The 22931-nt window shown below is 35.9% G+C and overlaps 2 protein-coding genes across 2 annotated transcripts; both read left to right on the top strand.

The window, feature by feature from the left end:
* Positions 1-3782: 3782 nt before the first annotated feature.
* LOC121209436 (TMV resistance protein N-like) lies at positions 3783-6032 on the top strand. Its single transcript, XM_041080081.1, has 2 exons — positions 3783-4004; positions 5142-6032. The coding sequence occupies exon 2, from the start codon at positions 5311-5313 to the stop codon at positions 6028-6030; it is 720 nt and encodes a 239-aa protein (XP_040936015.1). The 5' UTR covers positions 3783-4004; positions 5142-5310; the 3' UTR covers positions 6031-6032.
* A 575-nt stretch (positions 6033-6607) lies between these two features.
* LOC107954045 (disease resistance-like protein CSA1) lies at positions 6608-9610 on the top strand. The gene is made up of 4 exons (XM_041080082.1): positions 6608-6690; positions 7249-7489; positions 7620-8701; positions 8783-9610. Exons 1-3 carry the CDS (start codon positions 6659-6661, stop codon positions 8046-8048), a joined length of 702 nt encoding a protein of 233 aa, XP_040936016.1. The 5' UTR covers positions 6608-6658; the 3' UTR covers positions 8049-8701; positions 8783-9610.
* Positions 9611-22931: the final 13321 nt, after the last annotated feature.

Below are 22931 nucleotides of genomic sequence, written 5' to 3'. Positions count from 1 at the left end.
CTCTTGAGACTCTATCTCTACATATTTCCATGCGAGAATCTTTTTAGCTTCTCCTAGATCTTTCATCTCAAACTCGAGATTGAGTTGAGTCTTCAATCTTTCAATCTCAACTTTGCTCTTAGATGCTATTAGCATATCATCAACATATAAGAGCAAGTATATGAAGTTCCTTCTTGTAGCTTCTGAAAATACACGCAATGATCAAATTTACTTCTTGTGTACCTTTGCCCTTTCATGAACTGATCAAATCGCTTGTACCACTGCCTCGGAGATTGCTTCAATCCATAAAGCGACTTTGTCAGTTTGCAAACCCAATTTTCTTTTCCAGCAACCTTGAATCCATCTGGCTGAGTCATATAGATTTCCTCTTCCAAATCACCGTGTAAAAACGCGGTCTTCACATCAAGCTGAACTAGTTCAAGATCATATTGCGCAACCAAGGCTAGCAAAATCCGAATAGACGAATGCTTGACAACTGGAGAAAACACTTCATTGTAGTCTATTCCTTCTTTCTGAGCGTAACCCTTTGCTACCAATCTAGCCTTGTATCGAATTTCATTTTTACCAGGAAATCCTTCCTTCTTTGCATATACCCATTTGCATCCAATTGCCTTCTTTCCCTTGGGCAGTCTCACCAACTCCCAAGTCCTATTTTATGAAGAGACTGCATTTCTTCATTCATAGCTTGCTTCCACTTTACACCATCAGAGTTACTTATTGCTTCTGTGTAAGTGGAAGAACATCATCATCTGCAATTGAAGTGCATAGCACCATATCGTCAAAGCGAGCAGGCTTACGAATCTCTCTTTGGCCTCCTATATGCAATTGAATCTTGTTGCTGTAGAAGTTCTTGGGTCGAAACTTCTTCATCATTTGTTCTTTCAATATTAGCTGGATCATCATTAACCTTTTCAAACTCCACCTGCTGCAAAGTACTACTGGTTTTGTCATCCTTTTGTGAATCCTCGTTCTTCATCATGGTTGATTCATCAAAAGTTACATCTCTACTGAAAACAATCTTCCTTGTATCAGGACACCAGAGACGGTATCCTTTTACACCACCAGTTATACCCATGAATAATGCTTTCTTTGCTCTTGGGTCTAACTTAGATTCTTTTACATGATAATATGCAGTGGAACCAAAAACATGTAAAGAATCATAATCAGTAGCAGGTTTACCAGTCCACATCTCCATAGGAGTTTTTCCATTTATTGCAGCTGATGGCAATCGGTTAATTAGATGGCACGCGTATGTAACTGCCTCAGCCCAAAATTCCTTGCCCAATCCAGCATTGGACAACATACATCGAACTTTCTCCAGTATAGTCCGATTCATGCGTTCTGCCACCCCATTCTGCTGTGGTGTATCTCGAACAGTGAAGTGTCGCACAATGCCCTCATCTTGACATACTTGTAGAAATGGATCATTTTTGTACTCAGTACCATTATCTGATCGAAGTCGTTTGACCTTTCGACCTGTCTGAGTCTCCACCATCTTCTTCCACTTCAGAAATGCATCCAAAACTTCATTTTTTCTTTTCATTAGATACACCCATACTTTTCTTGAATAATCATCAAGAAAAATGACAAAATAGTGCATACCTCCCAAAGAAGCCACTTTGGTAGGTCCCCACACATCACTGTGAACATAGTCCAGAATTCCTTTCGTATTGTGAATTGCTGAACCAAATTTTACCCTCGTCTGCTTGCCCAGAACACAATGTTCACAGAATTCTAATTTGCAAGAATTTGCACCTTTCAACAAGCCTTGCTTCGCCAAAGTCTGCAAAGCTTTTTCACCAGCATGTCCCAATCGCCTATGCCATAACCTGGTAGCCTCTGAATCTGCATCTTTCGCAGAAGCTGTTGATGTTGATCCAATAACTGTACTTCCATTTAAATAGTACAAGTTATTTCTTCTAGTGCCTTTCATCACCGTCAATACCCCAGCTACTACCTTTAGTAATCCATCTCTCAAAGTGATTGTGAGCCCTTTAGATTCTAGGGCCCCTAATGAGATGAGATTTTTCTTCAAGCTGGGTACATAGCGAACATCTGTCAGAACTTGGATTGAGCCGTCATGGTTCTTCAATTTGATTGTACCTACACCCATTGTCTTACAGGCACTATCATTGCCCATAAAAACAACTCCACCTTCTAGTTCTTCAAGACTAGAAAACCAGTCCTTATTAGGACACATATGGTAAGTACATCCCGAATCCAATATCCACTCATCCGTTTGACATGCCATTGCCATGCCAACCAAGCTAAAGTCTGACTCCTCATCATGCTCCGCTACACATGCATTAGAAATAGACTTGCCCTTTTGTAACTTAGGACAATTCTTTTTCCAATGCCCTTTCTCACGACAAAAGGCACATTCATCTTTGGCGGGTCTCCCTTTGGACTTACCCCTTCTACCAGGTTTGCTGCTGTGTGAACGACCTCTTACTGTTAAGACTTCTGCAGTTGTATCTCTGTGATCTCTTTTATCTTTCTTTCGAGTCTCAGATCTATACAACGCACTACAGACTGCATCAAATGTGATTGAATCTTTCCCATGAAGCAATGTGGTGGTAAGATGATCATATTCATCAGGAAGGGAATTCAACAACAATAATGCCTTGTCTTCATCTTCAAATTTCTCATCCAAATTTAGCAAGTCTGCTAAAATTTTATTGAATGAGTTCACATGGTCATTCATTGACATACCGGGTGCATACGTGAACCGAAAAAGTTTCTTTTTCATATAAAGCCTATTTTCAAGACTTTTCGTTAGAAACTTTTCTTCCAATGTATCCCACAGCTTCTTCGTTGATGTCTCCCTCATGACGGAGTACTTCTGCTCTTTGGCCAAACATAGGCGGATTGTACCACACGCCTGTCTATTGATCTTGGCCCACTCCTTGTCATCCATCTTGTCAGGTTTTTCTTCAAGGGCTATATCCAGCTCTTGCTGACATAAGACATCCAGGATCTCACACTGCCACATACCAAAATTATTGGTACCGTCAAATTTCTCTACTTCAAATTTTGCATTTGTCACAGTAGTCCTTGCTGATGACGATGCTGCTGCCATTTTTCTCCTCAGTCCCAACTACTGTATACGTGAACAGTATCGTATACGTGAATAGTACCGTATACGTGAATAGTACTGTATACGTGAATAGTGCCGTATACGTGAATAGTACCGTAAACGGTCGTATTCCCCAAGTACGAACCTGGCTCTGGTACCAATTGTTGCGTGGAAGCGTGTGAAAGAGTAAAATTATTGTACTGAAAAATCACACTAAGTTCAATTCCCAGGAAAGAGAGGTGGATCACGAGGATCGCTTACATACCAGATCTTTCCTAGCCAGAATATCCCTCTATCGTAATTTAATAGCACAATAAATCACTACAATGACACTTGCAAAATATGCAGAACAAAAATAAAGAACACTAGAATTTTAACGAGGTTCAGCAAATTTTGCCTACGTCCTCGGGCACTACCAAATATATTTCACTCCAAAAATACAAGTGAAAGTTTACAAATAGGGAGAGAGAACAATTGCCTTAAGTAGAGAATGGCAAGTGTGGGATGAAGAAAGTAAGAAATGGTTAGGCCTATTTATAGTTGAGGTTCAAGGATCAACTTGCAATGTCCCTATACAATTAGGGACCAAAATTGCAATTATCCCATGCCAACTTTTAACCCAACTTGCCAACCAATTTTACTTTCTACTTTCGGTGCCCACCCTTTTTGACTTTTCAAACAATGGGTGGGTTCCAATATGCTTGGAGGAGCTTGCTGAGATTATTAAACAAAAGAACAAGAAGGATCATAAAGTATTTCCAATTTTTTATGATGTGGATCCGTATAATTTGAGAAAACAGAAAGAAAAAGTTGAAAAAGCCTTTGCTAAACACGAAGAGAGATATAAGGAAGACAAAGACAAAATCCGAAGGTGGCGGAATGCTTTGACTCAAGTGGCTAACATCAAGGGATGGCATTTAAATAACAGGTAATTCGTTCTCTTCTTTATTTTCTACTATCAAGCTTAATGATTACAGTTTTATTTTTTCTTTTTCTGTATTATCTATTATTTATGAAATTTTCAAAATTTTTATTTTATAGTGTTATCAGGCCTTAACAATTGGTAATAATAATAATAACATAATAATTTATTTTACCCTACAATTTTATTAAAAATTATTTTAACCTTCAATTTAATTTTTCATTTTCTTTTACTCTTTAAATTTGTCTTGTTTTTCAAATCATCTCTAAAATAATGGAAAAGTTAACTTCTGTTCACTTTATTGATATAGCATAAACGTGGATGGCATGTTAACGGTTAATTAATTTCTTTTAATAATTAATAAATTTAGAATTATTTTAAAAATTATTAAAAATATTAAATATATTTTTTTAATATTTTAAAATTTTTAAAAATAATTATTTGCTTATATAATATATACATGGACTACCACGTAAGCAAAGTTAACAAATGTTAACAGATAATTTATTCTCTTCTTTGTTTTCTAGTACTAAGCTCAATGATCAGAGGCGAATTTAGAGGAGCTAGTAGGGGCCCCAACCCCCCTAAAATAAAAAAAATATATAAAAATTTGATTTAATCTTTTAAAAGTTATAAAGATAATAGACTATTAAAAATTAAAATTTTATTTCGACCCAGATTTCCTTTCATCACTCTATTAATGATGTTGTTCTCCATTTTCAACTCACTAACATAAACAGCAAAAGACCAATCCCAACAAGTAAAGCTTTCATTACGGAAAAATTTCACTCTGTTGAAAATCTACGCATCATTACCACTTGATTAAGAGACCATGAAGCCCAAAACTCCCGATATCAGACTCTTTGACTCAAGGCCTTTCAGACAGCACTACAAAACTGCTGCCACGACCCTCAGAATCAAGAAACAAAAAACCCATCTATCCCCACCAAAAGAACAAGAAAACCCAAAGAAATATAAACAACACAGACATCATACCCAAAGCAAAATGAAAATTTAAATTTGGCCGAGCAAACTTATATATATTAGAATACATGTTATATCAATATATATATATATGTCCATGCCCATTAGCTGTTGATTTCTTGTTTAGAAACCAAATTTTGTTTGTGTTTGTGTTTATAGGCATGAAACCGAATTTATTGGAGATATTGTTAAAAAAATATCAGCAAAATTATGTGAAACATTTCCAATTGTCCATGATGGGTTGGTTGGAATTAGTTCACGCTTGGAGGAGCTGTATGCGAAAATAGACATTGGTGAAGACGATGTCCGCATTGTTGGAATTTGTGAAATGGGTGGCATCGGCAAAACGACTCTTGCAAGAGTTGCTTACACTCGTATGTCACCTCATTTTGAAGGTAAAAGCTTTCTTGCTGATGTTCGAGAAGTTTCAAATAAATATGGACTTGTTTCGCTACAGAAACAACTTCTTTCCCAAATTTTGTCTGAGGAACACTTTAATTTCTTTAATGTTCACGAAGGAAATGCCTTAATTAACCACAGGTTATCTAACAAAAAGGTTCTTGTTGTTCTTGATGATGTTGATAACCTACAGCACTTAAAATGCTTGGTTGGAAGGCGTGATTGGTTCGGTCTAGGGAGCAGAATCATTGTAACAACAAGAGATGAACATTTGCTCCGATCTTTTCGAGTTGATGATGTGTATAAGCCTACAACATTGAATGCCAATGATGCACTTCAACTTTTCAATTTAAAAGCTTTTAATAGTGAGACAAGGCTAGAAAATGATTTTAGTGAGCTTTCTAAACATGTTTTAAAATATGCTGGAGGTCTTTCCTTAGCTCTTGAAGTTTTCGGTTCCTTTTTGTGTGGTAGAGATGCAACCCAATGGAGAAGTGCAATAGAAAGACTTGAAAGAGATTCCAACAAAGAAATTATTGAGAGACTTCAAATAAGCTTTGATGGATTGGACCAAACTGAGCAAAACATATTTCTAGATATAGCATGCTTCTTTAATGGGGAAGAGAAAGATTTTGTAATGAAAGTATAAGATGGTTGAGTTTTTTCCAAATATTGGAATTGATGTTCTTATTAAGAAATCTCTACTAAAAGTTTATAAAGACAATAAATTGTGGATGCATGACTTGCTACAAGAAATGGGAAGAAAAATTGTTAGGGAAAAATCTGTTGATGAACGTGGAAAACGTTGCAGATTGTGGGCAGAAAGAGACGTTTATCATGTGCTAATAGAAAACACTGTAAGTCATTCCATAGAAATTATATATATGTATATATTCTGATTTTAGCTTAATTAATTTAAACAGTTAGTATTAAAAAGTGAGATTAATTAAATTTAGGATTCAATGGAAAACTATGATGTTACCAAAAACATATATAACCTATTACATTTATAAAGTGTTTATTATAAATATTGATAAAGTACAAAGAGTACACTTGTTGTCTACATTTCTAAAATACGTCCTTTAATTTTTTATTATAAATATTAAAAAAGACCTGCAGGATATATATATATATATATATATAAAAGAATGTTATTTTTAGTTTGGTTGAAAAATGTTTTATTTTAATTTGTTTTTGTTTATTAATTTCAACCAAAAATAATAATGCTTTTTTAAATTTTACGACTTTTTGTCTTATGTTTTATTTAGGCTACAGAAATGATTGAAGGAATGATCATCGACAATAAAAGGTAAGAAAATCTATGTATAATATTAATGTTAAACTTTAATGCTTAACATTTCAAAAAAAAAAAAAGGAAAAAAAGAATGGTATGTGTTAGTAAAAATGATATACATGTAAGCATTCATCTTTATTGATCTGTAAGTTCAGTAATCTATCAGTAGTTAAGAGTATGTTTATTGTAGTTGTGAAAGTTCGTTGTATCTGTTTTGGTGTAATCTATTCTCTTGCATTTTCTCTTTAGCAAAACACTTTTCTTATGTGTATATTATGGTTTCTAGCAATGTGAGTTTGTTAATATCAACTTCAATTCTTTCAAGCTATGTTATTCAAATTCGGATGTAGGTGTTGTAGAGCATATTCTTCTTCTTTTTTTTCTTTTGTCTTTTTTTTTTATATTTTCATTGTTTTTAAAATTTTTGAAGGATCATTTCTTCATATCTATTTTCGATTATGTGTCGGATATAAGTGTTAGATATGAGCATTTCAAAAAAGAAGCAATGAAGCAACATAACTTTTAGATAATAAATGTTTTGTATATTTGTAATCATATTCTTATTCTATCTAGGGAAATGAACAAGACTCTCACTTTAAGCGCGGATGCCTTCTTGAAGATGAAAAGATTAAGACTGCTCAGAGTTTTTTGCCGATTAAATTGTTGTGATCTCACATATCTTTCTAATGAGTTACGACTTTTAGATTGGACGGGATGTCCTTTAAGGTCATTGCCTTCAAGTTTCCAACCAAAATACATTGTTATACTTCTCCTACCGTATAGCAACATTGAACAACTTTGGACAGAAAACATAGTAAGAATTAACTCATTTGGTCATTATTTTCTATCTTGTTTTGAGAAGAAGGATTAAATTTTTATTAATATTGAAGAATAATTCCTATGTTATTCTCTTTTTATCTCTAATTTATTATTGTTTTCAACAGCCGCTGTATAAGTTGAAAGTGCTCAACCTTGAAGGGTCCAAAAACCTTATCAAGGCACCGGACTTCACAACTGCCCCAAATCTTGAAATTTTGGTTTTGGAAGGATGTACTAGATTAATATATGTTCATCCATCAGTTGGAGTTCTTACTAGGCTTAAGCTTTTGAATTTAAGAGGCTGCAAAAGTTTGAGGAGTTTTCCAACCAAAATTGGAATGGAATCTCTTGAAAAGTTAATTCTTTCAGATTGCTCAAAACTTCAAAGCTTTCCAGAGATTGATGGTAAGATGGAATGTCTGCTAAGGCTTTATTTAGATGGGACAAGCATTCAACAACTTCCCTCTTCAATTGGAAATCTGAGCAATCTTCTTTTGTTAAATTTGGAAGATTGCAGGAACCTTGTGAGTCTCCCAGGGAGCATAGGTAGGTGAAAAGTTTAAAAATTCTTAACCTTTCTGGTTGTCATAAAGTTGAAAGTTTGCCAGAGAATTTGCAGCAAGTAAAATTCTTAGAGGAGCTTGACTTAAGTGAAACATCTATGACAAAACCACCACCCTTCATTTTTCAATTTAAAAATCTTAAAGTTCTGTCTTTTAATGGGATCAAGGGACCTCCTTCCAAGCTACAAAAATATCTGCCTTCTCTGTTAAAGGTAATCCAAAGAGGAAGGACAAATTCCATGGCTCTGATGTTTCCTTCGTTGTTAGGTTTGAGTTTATTAACAAGGCTGAATCTAAGTGACTGCAATCTTTGTGAAGGAGATATTCCTAGGGATATTTCGCGTCTATCCTGTTTGGAAGAACTTGATCTTGGTGGTAACAATTTCATCACCATACCTTCGTGTCTTACTCAAATTTCCAAGCTTGAATTTCTTAGATTGTCAAATTGCAGGGCGCTTGAATCATTGCCTGAGCTTCCAACAAGTATAGAAGGTGTAACACTAAATGGTTGTACTTCTCTTGAAATGGTTGCATATCCATCAAAAGTTTGCAATTCAAAGTATTCTGCAGATATAGTAGGTGTTAATTGCTTCAGATTGGCTGAGAACATTAATGCCTTAACACTGCTGAGAAAACATCTAAAGGTTTGCTAAAATCTCCGTTTCTCTCAGTCTTATAATTATTCATGGTGTTAGTTACCAAACAACCAGACGTTTATTTTGCAGGTATTTGGAAATTCAAGAAAATTGTTTGATGTTGTTATACCTGGAAGTGAAATCCCAGAATGGTTTAGTCAACAAAGAGGTGAGTCTTGGATTAAGATAGATTTGCCTCTGGAAGTTCGGAATGATAGTCAATGGATGGGAGTTGCTTTGTGCTGCATTTTTGTCAGTGATGATACTTCAAGGAATGAGCATCTCATTTGTAGAGCTGTTATCCATGATAGATATTCTAGACAAGCCAACCGCACTCAATCTAATTTCCAGGGAAGAAATCCTCGAGAGGTCATTCGTAGTGGCTGGAATGTAAATCGACATTTTGAACAGCCCGTAATGAAGGACCACATTTTCGTTCGTTATTTCTCGCGTGGCATGTTGTATCTAATTTCCTTGGAAGACAAATGTGATGAACGTGAAACCAATAATTTATGGATAACGGATTGCTTAGAACAAGAATGCGATCAACTTGAATTGTCTTTCACAGGTCCCTACAGTGTTAACGCGAAGAAGTGTGGTGTTAGAATAGTGTATAAGAGAGATCTGGAAGAGATGGAACAAATAAAAGAGCTGCATAGTAGTCAGTGTTGTGCGAATTTTGAAGATATCCAGCAACACTTTGCTGATGATGGATCAATAGGTAACTGTTCCCTTAAAAAGCGAAAACGTAATATCTATGAGGTGATGGATGAAGGGCCACCACCAAAATCGATGCAAAACATTTTCAATTCTATAATCGGCAGATTAGGGAAGAAGCACTAATTGTGGTAAACTACTTCATTGGCCTTCTCCTATTAATTCTTTCTTTTAAGACTTTTTTAATCTACTGTATTATTTATAGTTTTTTTATTTCATTTTTAAAGTATTCATTTTTTATATCTTTACTTCACAGCAAATGAGATATAATTTTTCTGTTGGGGATTAACTTGATTAAGCAACGAACAAGTAAAAATAGCAAAAAAAATTGAGAAATTAAACATACAAATTTAACATGAAAAAACCCCTCTAAAGAGGATAAAAAATTACAGGCAAAAATAATTATACTGTAATGACAAAAGAATGAATAGTACAAAAGATGAAAATAAAAATTAACCCCGAAAATAAAGAACTCATAAATACAAAATTCTCTAAATGTGTTATGAGTTTTAATCTTTAATGGGGTTATTTTCTAAGGTTGTAAAAGAGCCTATTTATAGGCTAAATTTATAGGTCAAATAATAATAAAATAATCTAAACTAATTAGAATTTAATTGAAATAAATAAATAGAGTTTAACTAGAAAATTATTTCTCAAATTTAACTGAAATAAGAGTCATACTCAACAATTTCAAGTATATGTAATTAGCATATACATGTTGGACTGATAATACTCTAAAATGACGTGTTTTTATATATTAATCATGTGTTTATTTTGAGCTTGAGCCTACTAATTTGAGCTATTTATGTCTTTTTATCTTTTAGGGACTAAATTGGAGGTGAAAAGTAAATTCAAGGGAAAAAGCGTCAATTTGGAGATTAAATGGGCCAATATGCAACGTGGGACAAATATGGTGCCAAAAGTGCGAACATGGAAGGCACAAGGACTTAAAAGCAAATAGAAGAGATTTTATTTTGGAAGACTCTATTTTCTTTTATTCTATTAGGATAATTAATATTAAGATAATTATTAGGATTATTCAAATTTAGAATTTTATTTTAATTATCTTTGTTTATCTTTAATTAAATGTATTTATCTTTTTAGAATTTAAGTTCAATTAGACTATCTCCCTAGCACTATAAATAGGGGGTGAAGTGACTCTATTTGGGGCATCTTTTTTTGTAAATACTCTCCCCCAAAAGTCTTTTGTTCTTTCATATTTCTTTTCAATAAAATTTCTTTTTTCATATTTTTATTTATTTGCTTTCCCTCCATTATCATGAGGCACTAAAAAACCCTTCTAGCCAAAAGTTGTCAATATTTTCCCAAAAAGGGTTCTTGAGGCCTAGAATCCATACTTAGCCTTCTCGCCAAGTATTCATCGTTTCTCCGCACTACGGGCTGATGCTTCCGTCCATGGCCCTTAAGAAGTAAGCTTTTCAGTATATGCAAAGGCGGCCACTTTGTATGTTTTGAAAGGATTGCATAGTCGGTTCGTTAACTTACTGCGTCAGAGGTTGGCGAGCTGAAGAGACTAAATGGCGTGGGATTCGCCATTGAGAAGCGTTGATCTAGCATAGATTACTGGCTAGAGTCAGGTTCCCTAAAAACCGTAAGTCTAATCTTTAGATCTGGTGGTCGTAGGCGTCCTCTTCCACTATAACTGGCTTACTCGAGTCGAGAAGGATCATCCAAAAGCCAAGGATTGAGCCCAAGGCGGAATGAGACAACCGGAGGTTGAAACTTTCCCATAAGAATTTCTTTTCTCTTAAAACTCTCTTTATTATTTTTATTATTTTCGTAATCATAATTTCAGTAAACTTTAAATTCTGTTTTTATTTTATTTTCGCTTCCAAAATCAATTCTTAAATTATGTTTTTTATTTTTTTCCAGGAACGCAGGTTTTCTTGGCACGATTCTGCTCAGGATTTCAAGAGACAAGCATTCGTATAATCCGGTCCCTGAGGATTCGACCTTACTTCCCCTTTACTATTTCTTTTTCATTATTTTACAGGGAATAGGATATTTTTGGTGCTCTCAACGACCGCATCAAATTTTGGCGCCGTTGCCGGGGATCGACAACATACTAATCTTGTTTTTCTTTGTTTTCTATGACCAGATCTGCTCCAGGTACTCTTGCGTTCGACTCAGAAATCGAAAAGACTGCAAAAGCTAATCGAAAGGAAACAAAACTAAGGAAAAAGCAGTCAGTGGTGGTTGGAACTCAAAGCAATCCACCGCCAGAAATTAGAATCGACGACGAAGTAGAGTCTAGGGTTAACGAAAACCCTACTCAAACGTTAGAAAGTAAAGAAGAAGAAGTCGATTCCCCTGAAGAAGTGCTGAACACTAGGGTTGATCAAAACCCTAATTTAACACCTCAACTTATGGCTCAGACAATTCGGCAACTGGCCGAAGTGCCGACAGAACAACCGCCACTATGCATCGCGTATCCTACTATGGATACTGATTTTGAATTAAAGTCAGGCTTGATTCAGCTACTGCCAACTTTCCGTGGGTTACAAAATGAAAACCCCCACAAGCATTTAAAAGAATTCCATATGGTTTGTTTGAGTATGAAACCTCAGGGGGTAACTGAGGATCAAATTAAATTGCGCGCTTTCCCTTTTTCCCTAGCAGATTCAGCCAGGGAATGGTTATTTTATTTACCTCCTGGATCCATTACAACTTGGGCTGATCTATCTCGTTTATTTCTTAATAGGTTTTTCCCTGCATCACGAGTGGCTGAGTTAAGAAGAGAAATCGTGGGCATAAGGCAAAAAGACGCAGAGACTCTATACGACTATTGGGAGTGATTTAAAAAGTTGTGTGCAAGTTGCCCACAACACGGTATAACGGAACAGTCTTTGCTCCAGTACTTTTATGAAGGCTTGAAACCCATGGAGATGAATATGGTAGATACCGCGAGTGGAGGAGCGTTAGTCAACATGACTCCACAACAAGCAAGAGACTTAATCTCCACAATGGCTGCGAATTCCCAGCAATTTCGAGCCAATCCTGAACCCCCTAGAAGGGTTCACCAGCTAAGTAATTCTACCATTGAAGATAGACTTGATAGATTTACTAATATTGTGAATTCCCTTGTTACAGAAAAATCGAAACCAGCCCGAGTATGTGGAATATGTGCTACACCTGAACATACGACTGATGCGTGCCCTAGTCTGTGTGACAATTCTATGGCCCATTTAGATGCTGTGGGAAATTTTCCTGGGCCACCACAAAGACGATACGACCCTTACGCCAATACCTACAACCCAGGATGGAGGGACCACCCTAATTTTAGTTATGGGGCTAATCCACGATATAACCAGCCATACCAAAATCGAGCCCCACAACAGTCGCAAGATTCAGGTAATTCTTTAGAAACTTTGGTCAATAAATTAGCAACTAATGTCCTTGATTTTCAACAGCAAACTCTCAATTTCCAAAGAGAAATGAAGGGTTTTCAGTAGAAAACTGAAGCATCCATAAGGGAGTTGACCACATCAATTGAGAAATTAAACTCTCAAGGGAAACTGCCATCACAAACAGAACCAAACCCGAGGCAGAATGCGAATGCAGTAACGTTACGAAGTGAAAAGATCCTGGAACCAGTTCCTGGCAAGAATCTTGGTCAAAAAATCGCCCAGGAAACTCCAGGAAACAACGAACAGATCCGAGCGAAACCCCCACTGCCGAAAATCCAACCTCCATTCCCAGGACGATTAAATCAGTGTCGAAAAAGTAAGGAAGACAATGAGATCCTCGAAACATTCAGGAATGTTAAGATCAACTTACCACTGTTAGATGCCATTAGACAGATTCCGTGGTATGCCAAGTTCCTCAAAGAACTTTGCACCAACAAACGAAAACTAACAGGTAATGAAAAGGTAAGTGTTGGTGAGAATGTTTCCGCAGTTCTACAGCGAAAAATGCCAGTTAAATGCAAAGATAGGGGTATGTTCGCTATTCCATGCAAAATTGGCCATTTGGGAATTAAGAAGGCTATGTGTGATCTAGGGGCCTCAATAAATGTAATGCCTTATTCTATTTATGAATCACTTAACGCGGGTTTTTTGACAAAGACAAGTGTTATTATTCAATTGGCAGACAGGTCTATTGTGCATCCCGAAGGAGTCCTCGAGGACGTCTTGGTAAAAGTTAATGAACTTATTTTCCCTGCAGATTTCTACGTAATTAAGATGGAGGAGGACAACACTGCTGGATCTTCAGACCTCCTGTTGGGCCGACCCTTCTTTAGTACTACTAGCACCAAGATCGATGTCTGAAGCGGCACTCTTACGATAGAATTTGATGGGGAAATCGTGAAATTCAATGTTTACGATGCCATTAGCCATCCAAGCGAAATCTTGAGCGTAAACCGCGTCGACCTGATTGACTCATTAGTGGACGAGACTTTTGAGTCAACTTATGAAGACGAATCTGAATATAGATATGATGATTATGAATTTGTTAAGACATTATTATCACCATCAGAAACTAAACTTCTACCTTCTGTTGTGCAGGCTCCAGATTTGGAATTGAAACCACTTCCCACGCATCTCAAGTATGTATTTTTAGGAAAAGGTAATACCTTACCCATTATAATTTCAAATAAACTCTCTAAACTCGAGGAGGAAAGTTTGATCCAGGTACTAAAGAGTCATAAGGAGGCGATTGGCTGGACCATTACTGACTTGAAGGGGATAAGCCCTTTGACATGCACCCACAAGATTTACTTGGAGGAGAACACGAAACCAAGAAGAGAGGCACAAAGACGCTTAAACCCGAATATGATAGAGGTGGTGAAAAAAGAAATAATTAAGCTGCTGGATGCTGACATCATTTTCCCCATTTCTGACAGCAGATGGGTAAGTCCGGTACAAGTCGTGCCCAAGAAAACGGGCGTGACAGTAAAGAAAAATATTGAGGGCGACTTAGTACCGGTCCGAGTGCAGAACGGGTGGCGTGTTTGTATCGATTACAGGAAGTTGAACGCTTATACTAGAAAAGATCATTTCCCTCTTCCTTTTATAGATCAAATGCTTGAACATTTAGCTGGTAAAACTCACTTTTATTGTCTTGATGGATATTTAGGTTTCTTCCAGATCCCTGTTGCGCCAGAAGACCAGGAAAAGACCACTTTTACATGCCCGTTCGGCACGTTTGCATACAGGAGGATGCCATTTGGACTTTGCAACGCACCAGCTACCTTCTAGAGATGCATGATGAGTATATTTTCTGAATATGTAGAAAAAATTATTGAAGTTTTTATGGATGATTTTACCGTGTATGGAAACTATTTTACTGAATGCCTTGAAAACCTTACGATAATTTTAAACAGGTGCATAGAATTTAATCTTGTCTTGAACTATGAAAAGTGTCATTTTATGGTAAACAAAGGTTTGATTCTAGGTCATATAGTCTCATCTAAGGGAATTGAGGTTGATAAGGCCAAAATTGACATTATAAATTCTTTGCCATATCCCTCTACTGTTAGAGAGATACGTTCTTTTCTTGGCCATGCAGGATTTTACAGACGTTTTATAAAAACTTCTCAAAAATAGCTGAACCATTGTGCGAGCTGTTGCAGAAAGACAAAAAATTTGAGTTTGACTCAAAATGCAAGGAGGCTTTTGATACACTTAAGCAAAAGTTGGTAACCGCCCCTATAGTACAAGCACCAGACTGGAACTATCCCTTTGAAATTATGTGTGATGCAAGCGAACGTAGCGTGGGAGCCGTATTGGGACAAAAGATAGCGAAAGAGCCTCATGTCATCTGTTACGCCTCAAAGGCCCTAGATGTTGCACAAACTCTTAGGTACTTAATCGCAAAGAAGGAAGCAAGCCAAGGCTCATTAGGTGGATTTTACTACTCAAAGAATTTGACATCGAGATTCGTGACAAAAAGGGGTGTGAAAACCTGGTGGCCGACCACTTGATTAGGATAAAAACTCCATTTGATGATGATCCCATAAAGGATGAGTTCCCCGATGAAAGCTTATTCTCAACCGAGGCGTACTATCCGTGGTATGCAGACATAGTTAATCTCTTAACCACGGGATTGCTGCCCACTGAGTTAGCTCAATCCGTAAAAAATAAGCTTAGACGCGAAGCTCGGAATTACATATGGGACGATCCATACTTGTGGAAACATTGCTCAGATCAGCTAATACGACGATGTGTTCCAGAAACTGAGGTAACCTCTATCCTTACTTTTTGTCACACAGAAGCTTGTAGAGGTCACTTTGGCCCTAAGCGGACAACTCACAAGGTATTGGAGTGTGGGCTATATTGGCCTACAATCTTTCGCGACGCGTTTAACTTCTGTAAGTCTTGCGATAAATGTCAGCATACAGGTAATATCACTAGACGAAATCAAATGCCCCTATCCCCGATTCATGTATGTGAGATTTTTGATGTATGGGGCATTGATTTCATGGGCCCCTTTATTTCTTCGTTTGGAAACGTATATATACTTCTTGCAGTAGACTATGTTTCTAAGTGGATAGAAGCAAAACCTACTCGCAATGATAATGCTAATACTATTGTGGAGTTTCTAAAACGAACTATTTTTTCTAGGTTTGGAACACCTCGAGCTTTGATCAGTGATCGTGGTACCCACTTTTGCAACAAGGTCATGGAGGCACTATTATCAAAATATGGGGTTCATCATCGTATAGCAACAGCCTACCATCCCCAAACGAACGGCCTAGCAGAGGTTTCAAACAGGGAGATCAAGTCAATTTTGGAAAAAACGGTTCGACCTAACCGTAAGGATTGGAGTCTTCGGCTCAATGACGCGCTTTGGGCCTATCGGACGGCGTATAAGGGACCAATTGGCATGACCCCCTATCGACTTGTTTTTGGCAAAGCATGTCATCTACCAGTAGAGTTGGAGCATAAAGCTTATTGGGCTATTCGACAATGTAACATGGAGTTAGAGCCCGCGGGGAAGGCAAGGAAATTGGACATTCAAGAATTGGAGGAAATTCGCAATGATGCCTACGAGAATGCTCAAATTTATAAGGACAAAACAAAGATGTTTCATGACAAAAATATAGTTCAAAAGCATTTCTCAGTAGGACAAAGAGTTTTACTTTATAACTCCGTATTAAAGCTATTCCCAGGTAAGCTTCGATCTCGGTGGCAAGGACCTTTTATTGTGACTAAAGTATTTACAAATGGCGCAGTTGAAATAGAGAGTGAAGAATCAGGAAAGCGGTTCACAGTCAATGGTCAACGGCTGAAGCCATTTTACGAGAATTTCTAGGCCCACACGGTCGAGAAAATTCAATTAGAACCACCATAAAACCGTTCAAGGCGTCGAGTTAACGACGTTAAACAAACGCTTGTTGGGAGGCAACCCAATCTTTCTTTTTATTTTTATTTTTATTTATTTATTTATTTTATTATTTATTATTTTCTTTTATTTTTATTTTATTTTAGTTAAATATTAATAAATTTCTCTTCTTCCATCTAGGTGAAATGAAGCGAAAATACGAAGAAAAAAAAAAGACAGAAAGTGTGCACCAAAACAACCCTATCCATGTTGTCAAACAGTCCTATTCCAGCCTTAGAATCCCCAAAACCTGCAGCCAAACACCCCTTTTCAGCAAATAAAACCCCCAAACCTTACATTTTTTTCCCCCAAATTTCTCCATAACCGCCGACTCCTTTCTCCTCCACCACCCACCGTCGATTTCTTAGCCACCATGGTAAGAACTCGAAGCCGAACCAACATTGCACACATCACTCACCCCGTCTCCACCTCTTGCCGCTTCGCCATCTTCTTCTCCACCGTGTGCGCCAACCGACAGTAACTACATGGGGAGTTTTTCTAAACTTTTTTTTTCTCCACCTATTTGTTTTCCTTTTACTTTCACATCGAGGACTATGTGTTTTAAGTGGGGGAGGCATTCTTCGTTGTTACTGTTATTATCTGCTATTTTTGCTGTCATATTGTTGTTGCTGTTGTTTTGTGCTCGTTTCTGCCTATTTATTTTAAGAATATCCTGCTGCTTTTCATGCCCAAGATTTTACCAGGAATTGCCTACTGTTTGACTTTCATGCATGATTCTTACCTTCTAAGGAAGTTATGATTTTTTCAATAATTGATGCCATCTCCACTGTTTTTTTATTAGGCTAAAAATAATTGTGATTAATAGGGTTAATTCTATCTTGCTTTTCGTAAAATTGATCAAGTTTAATATAAAGTGGACACTTAAAATGATTGCATGCTTAATTAATGTTCATGGCTATTAGGTGATTATTGAAACTTATTTTTGACACTTAAATTTTTTTTCTTTCCTGAGTTCTCAAGAATTTTAAATATCGTTTAATTTTTAATAAATGTTTTCCATGGTTATGAGTACAGCTTAGATCGTGACTGACTGAGTAACCGGGGTAGGGTGCTTGGGTTGTCATTCTACTTCGCGTCAAAAGGTTGTGTGACGTGACAAGTAAAACTCCGCTAGCCGAGGTTATGAGTATGGCTCAAATCGTGACTGACTGAGTAGCCGGGGTAGAGTGCTTGGGTTGTCTTTCTACTTCGCGTCAAAAGGTTGTGTGACGTGTTGGGTAAAACTCCGCTAACCGGAAATAAATAATTTTAGGAGTATGTTGGGCTGAGTAACCAGGGTGGGGTGCTTGGGTTGTCATCTCTCTTCGCGTCAAAAGGTTTAATATATTCCTAAGTAAATAAATAATAATAAAATTTAAAAAAATCAAAAAAAGAAGAAAAAAATAAGTACTAATAAAGTTGCACTTTGGGGACTAAAGGAGGAAATAACTAAGGTGTCTTAGTAGGTTTGGTAATTTACCTAAATGGCATAACTCAAGTCGATCTTAATTTTTGTGTGAAATAATTGGAATACTTTTTCTGTTTTACTTAAAGCAAGCTTAGAGATCTCTTTATTTTTCATATGCGTTTTTAACTAATTTTTATGAAACTTTGGAGTGATATTTCTTTTATGGCAGAATCTAGCTTTCACAGTCAATAGGAACCATACTTGAGGGCAAGCATGGGCTAAGTAGGGGGAATTTGATAATACTCTAAAATGACGTGTTTTTATATATTAATCATGTGTTTATTTTGAGCTTGAGCCTACTAATTTGAGCTATTTATGTCTTTTTATCTTTTAGGGACTAAATTGGAGGTGAAAAGTAAATTCAAGGGAAAAAGCGTCAATTTGGAGATTAAATGGGCCAATATGCAACGTGGGACAAATATGGTGCCAAAAGTGCGAACATGGAAGGCACAAGGACTTAAAAGCAAATAGAAGAGATTTTATTTTGGAAGACTCTATTTTCTTTTATTCTATTAGGATAATTAATATTAAGATAATTATTAGGATTATTCAAATTTAGGATTTTATTTTAATTATCTTTGTTTATCTTTAATTAAATGTATTTATCTTTTTAGAATTTAAGTTCAATTAGACTATCTCCCTAGCACTATAAATAGGGGGTGAAGTGACTCTATTTGGGGCATCTTTTTCTGTAAATACTCTCCCCCAAAAGTCTTTTGTTCTTTCATATTTCTTTTCAATAAAATTTCTTTTTCCATATTTTTATTTATTTGCTTTCCCTCCATTATCATGAGGCACTAAAAAACCCTTCTAGCCAAAAGTTGTCAATATTTTCCCAAAAAGGGTTCTTGAGGCCTAGAATCCGTACTTAGCCTTCTCGCCAAGTATTCATCGTTTCTCCGCACTACGGGCTGACGCTTCCGTCCATGGCCCTTAAGAAGTAAGCTTTTCAGTATATGCAAAGGCGGCCGCTTTGTATGTTTTGGAAGGATTGCATAGTCGGTTCGTTAACTTACTGCGTCAGAGGTTGGCGAGCCGAAGAGACAAAATGGCGTGGGATTCGCCATTGAGAAGCGTTGATCTAGCATAGATTACTGGCTAGAGTCAGGTTCCCTAAAAATCGTAAGTCTAATCTTTGGAGCTGGTGGTCGTAGGCGTCCTCTTCCACTATAACTGGCTTACTCGAGTCGAGAAGGATCATCCAAAAGCCAAGGATTGAGCCCAAGGCGGAATGAGACAACCGGAGGCTGGAACTTTCCCATAAGAATTTCTTTTCTCTTAAAACTCTCTTTATTATTTTTATTATTTTCATAATCATAATTTCAGTAAACTTTAAATTCTGTTTTTATTTTATTTTCGCTTCCAAAATCAATTCTTAAATTCTGTTTTTTATTTTTTTCCAGGAACGCAGGTTTTCTTGGGCACGATTCTGCCCAGGATTTCGAGAGACAAGCATTCGTATAATCCGGTCCCCGAGGATTCTACCCTACTTCCCCTTTACTATTTCTTTTTCATTATTTTACAGGGAATAGGATATTTTTGGTGCTCTCAACGACCGCATCATGGACATCAACATGTTTCCACTTGATTGCTTCACCCGCCTATGATAATTAGATCTACTTGAAAAGTTCCTAGGTCTAAAGTAAAGCCGGTCACTTTCTTGGCGCAAGCTCTTAATACTGTTGGACTTTTGGAAAAATTGCTGTGGAGATGAAATAAAGTCAAGAAGGAAGTAGAAATAATTTCTATTGAAAGTGTATGTTTTATTGAAATGAAAACTAGAGCACGATTTCAACACATTTCCATGGGTTGAAAGAGAGTATGAAATTAATCTTTTGATATAGAATATGACATGCACAAAAGTTTGATTAAAGTATACGCTTAAGAATTTTAGTGAAAATATTTGGTGAATCTTGATTACTTTGTTAGCTCTTAGTTGAGCTTTGTCTTGAGCTATATATATGATATATATATAGATATAATAATAATTTGATGTGTTTTATGGTTTAAATTGGTTAATGGAAGTTTGGGGATGAATTGAAATGATTGTAGCATGGAAATTAGTGTTTTGGGCATGATTGAGGGCCCCTTGCAAAGAAGTATTGATATTTGTATATCTTTCGCCAGTATAAGTACTCCAAAGAACAAAAATGAACAGTGCCAAGGGAGCTGTACCAATACATGGAATAGTGAGTGCCGATTCAAGAGCCATGTTTTACAATGTTTTTGCTCTATTTGGTCCGAACAAAACCCGTTGCAACCAAATTTTAGAGAAAGTTTAGACATGGTTCGATAAGACTTAAAAGACCTTTAAAAGACCTAAAAGATTAATAGAACTTGAATGTATAATTTAGAACTAAAGTGAAGTTATTGAGTTGTAAATGTAGCATTCCTTACTCGGGTTTAGGTGTGAGCTCGGGGAAGGGGTGTTACGCATATCATATCACTACATAGATTGTGACATATCCAACATCAATCATTTTAATATAACTATTTATGGAAGATATTTGACTGTGTCAAAACATACGATGTACAATGTTGGAGAAAAAAATGATGATCTCACGTATAAGGATCATTCATAAGCTTGTGTTCATTAAGAGAGTTGAATCTAATGGACTGAAATCTTTGTGAAGGAGATATTCCTAGTGATATTTGTTGTCTATCCTCTTTGGAAGAACTTCATCTTAATGGTAACAATTTCATCGGCATAACTTCATTTTTTACTCGATTTCTCAAGCTTGAACGTCTTGGATTGTCAAAGTGCAGAAAGCTTAAATCAGTGCCTGGCCTTCTAACAAATATAAAAAGTGTGTAGTTAGAAGGTTGTGGTTGCATGGAAATAATTGCAGGTCCATCAAAGGAATGCAATTAAATTGATTGGACAGATATTATAGGTGCAAATTGCTACAGATTGGCTGAGAACACCAATGTATTAACATTGCTAAAAAAGTCTTAAGGTTGATAAATATCCCTTTTGCTTTGCAAAATCTCGTACTTAAACAATTTATGGATTTAATAATAACAAATGACTGGTGTTCCATTTTGCAGGTATTTGCAAATTCAAGAGAAGTAATTGATATTATTATACCTGGAAGTGAAATCCCAGAATGGTTCAACCATCAAAGAGTTGAGTTTTCAATTGAGTTACCATTGCCTCTCAATATTCGGAATGATAGTCAACGGATGGGAATTTGTTTCTGCTGAATTTTTGTTAATGATGTTAAAAAGTTGGGTGTTTTAAAAAATAAAACATAAAACCTGGGTGTTGAACAAAAGGATAATCTAGAGATAGAATTTAGATTGAAGTTGGTGGAAGTAGAGAATGGAGTTCCTCGAGAAAACAGTACTGTATATAAAATGTAGTATCCCACATCGATAAAATAATTGTTTGTTATATTATTTATAAAAGCCAACAAAATAGATGGATATGGGCCATGTTCTCACCCAAGTCATGGATAGGTAGCCATTAACTTTTATAATTTCTCTTTTAAATACGCTATGTAAAAAATTACATTACACGGTGAACAAAAAAGTTTCAAAACTTGTTAACAAGTTAGAGAAATAAGCAAAATAAAAAGACATAATGTAATAATGAAGACCAACATAATGTAAATTATTGAGGGATTTTCATACTTTCACAGTATTAGCATTATTAAAAACACTCCAGCATCAAAGAAACAAAACAACTAGATAAATCACCAAAACAAGATTCCATGACACCATTGACACAAAACAAATTCGTCAAAGCAAATCATCGTTCAAAAATCAAAGATAAATCTAGAAAGCATTCCCGCATTCATTAAATCAAGTTTTTATATGTACATCAAATTATTTCTAGGTCAACATTTATTTGCTATTAGCATTTGTATTCTCCTTAATATATATTATCGAGCTTGAGTACAAAAATTGATAAACAAAATTAGTCGAGAGTTCTAAATTTTGAGTCAAATTCAACTTCGACAATATTTAAGCTTAACTCGACTTGATTATACCCATGTATTTTTCTAATTTTCTGCTAATGGTCATGATGTCTTACTTTGTGTTGTAAGTAGAGTTGAATCTTACTGTGACTATGTGAATATTAATAAAAGGCAAATTATAATTGTTTGGTGCTCATATAGAATTAATGTTGTTTAGTTTTTAATTGAAACCAACTCATTTTATAAACATAAATTCAACTTTCAAAGAATAAACTACATGATTTACTTTTGTGTCAATATCTGTCATAATTGATGCAGAATTTGATATTATACAATGGATGATAATTGTTGTATAGAAAAATACTGTACAAAATATAGAGAATCCAGTTTTGGGGAAGTATTGTGACCAAAATACCCTTCACAAAGCATGAGTCTTTAACTGAGAAGGAAATTTTTTACTTTCCAATTTCCTATCGTAAGCCCCTCATCTTCCTCATTTCCTCCTCCCCTCATCATTATTTGTCTTTAAGGGAAATTTTTCAAATATTTTTTTAGAAAAGCGAATAAAATGACTAATCAAAAAAAAAAAAAAGAAGTATTATGTGGCTTTTCGTGAGGAGATATTAAGCGTTTATAGTTTATAGCATGAGTGTGCTTCTAATGTTATTGGTAAGATTTGAATTATGGAGTAGTTACTAAGCTATAATGTAGCTTAACGCATTGTTGTTTAATGCATAGGTGAAAGATGGATTGAAACTCTCGATTGAAGTCACAACCTCAACGCATCACT

Source organism: Gossypium hirsutum, chromosome A11, assembly GCF_007990345.1.
Source record: "Gossypium hirsutum isolate 1008001.06 chromosome A11, Gossypium_hirsutum_v2.1, whole genome shotgun sequence".
Taxonomy (NCBI): Eukaryota; Viridiplantae; Streptophyta; class Magnoliopsida; order Malvales; family Malvaceae; genus Gossypium; species Gossypium hirsutum.
The sequence above is the reverse complement of the archived record's forward strand: the minus strand, read 5'-3'. Positions and strand labels throughout refer to the sequence as shown.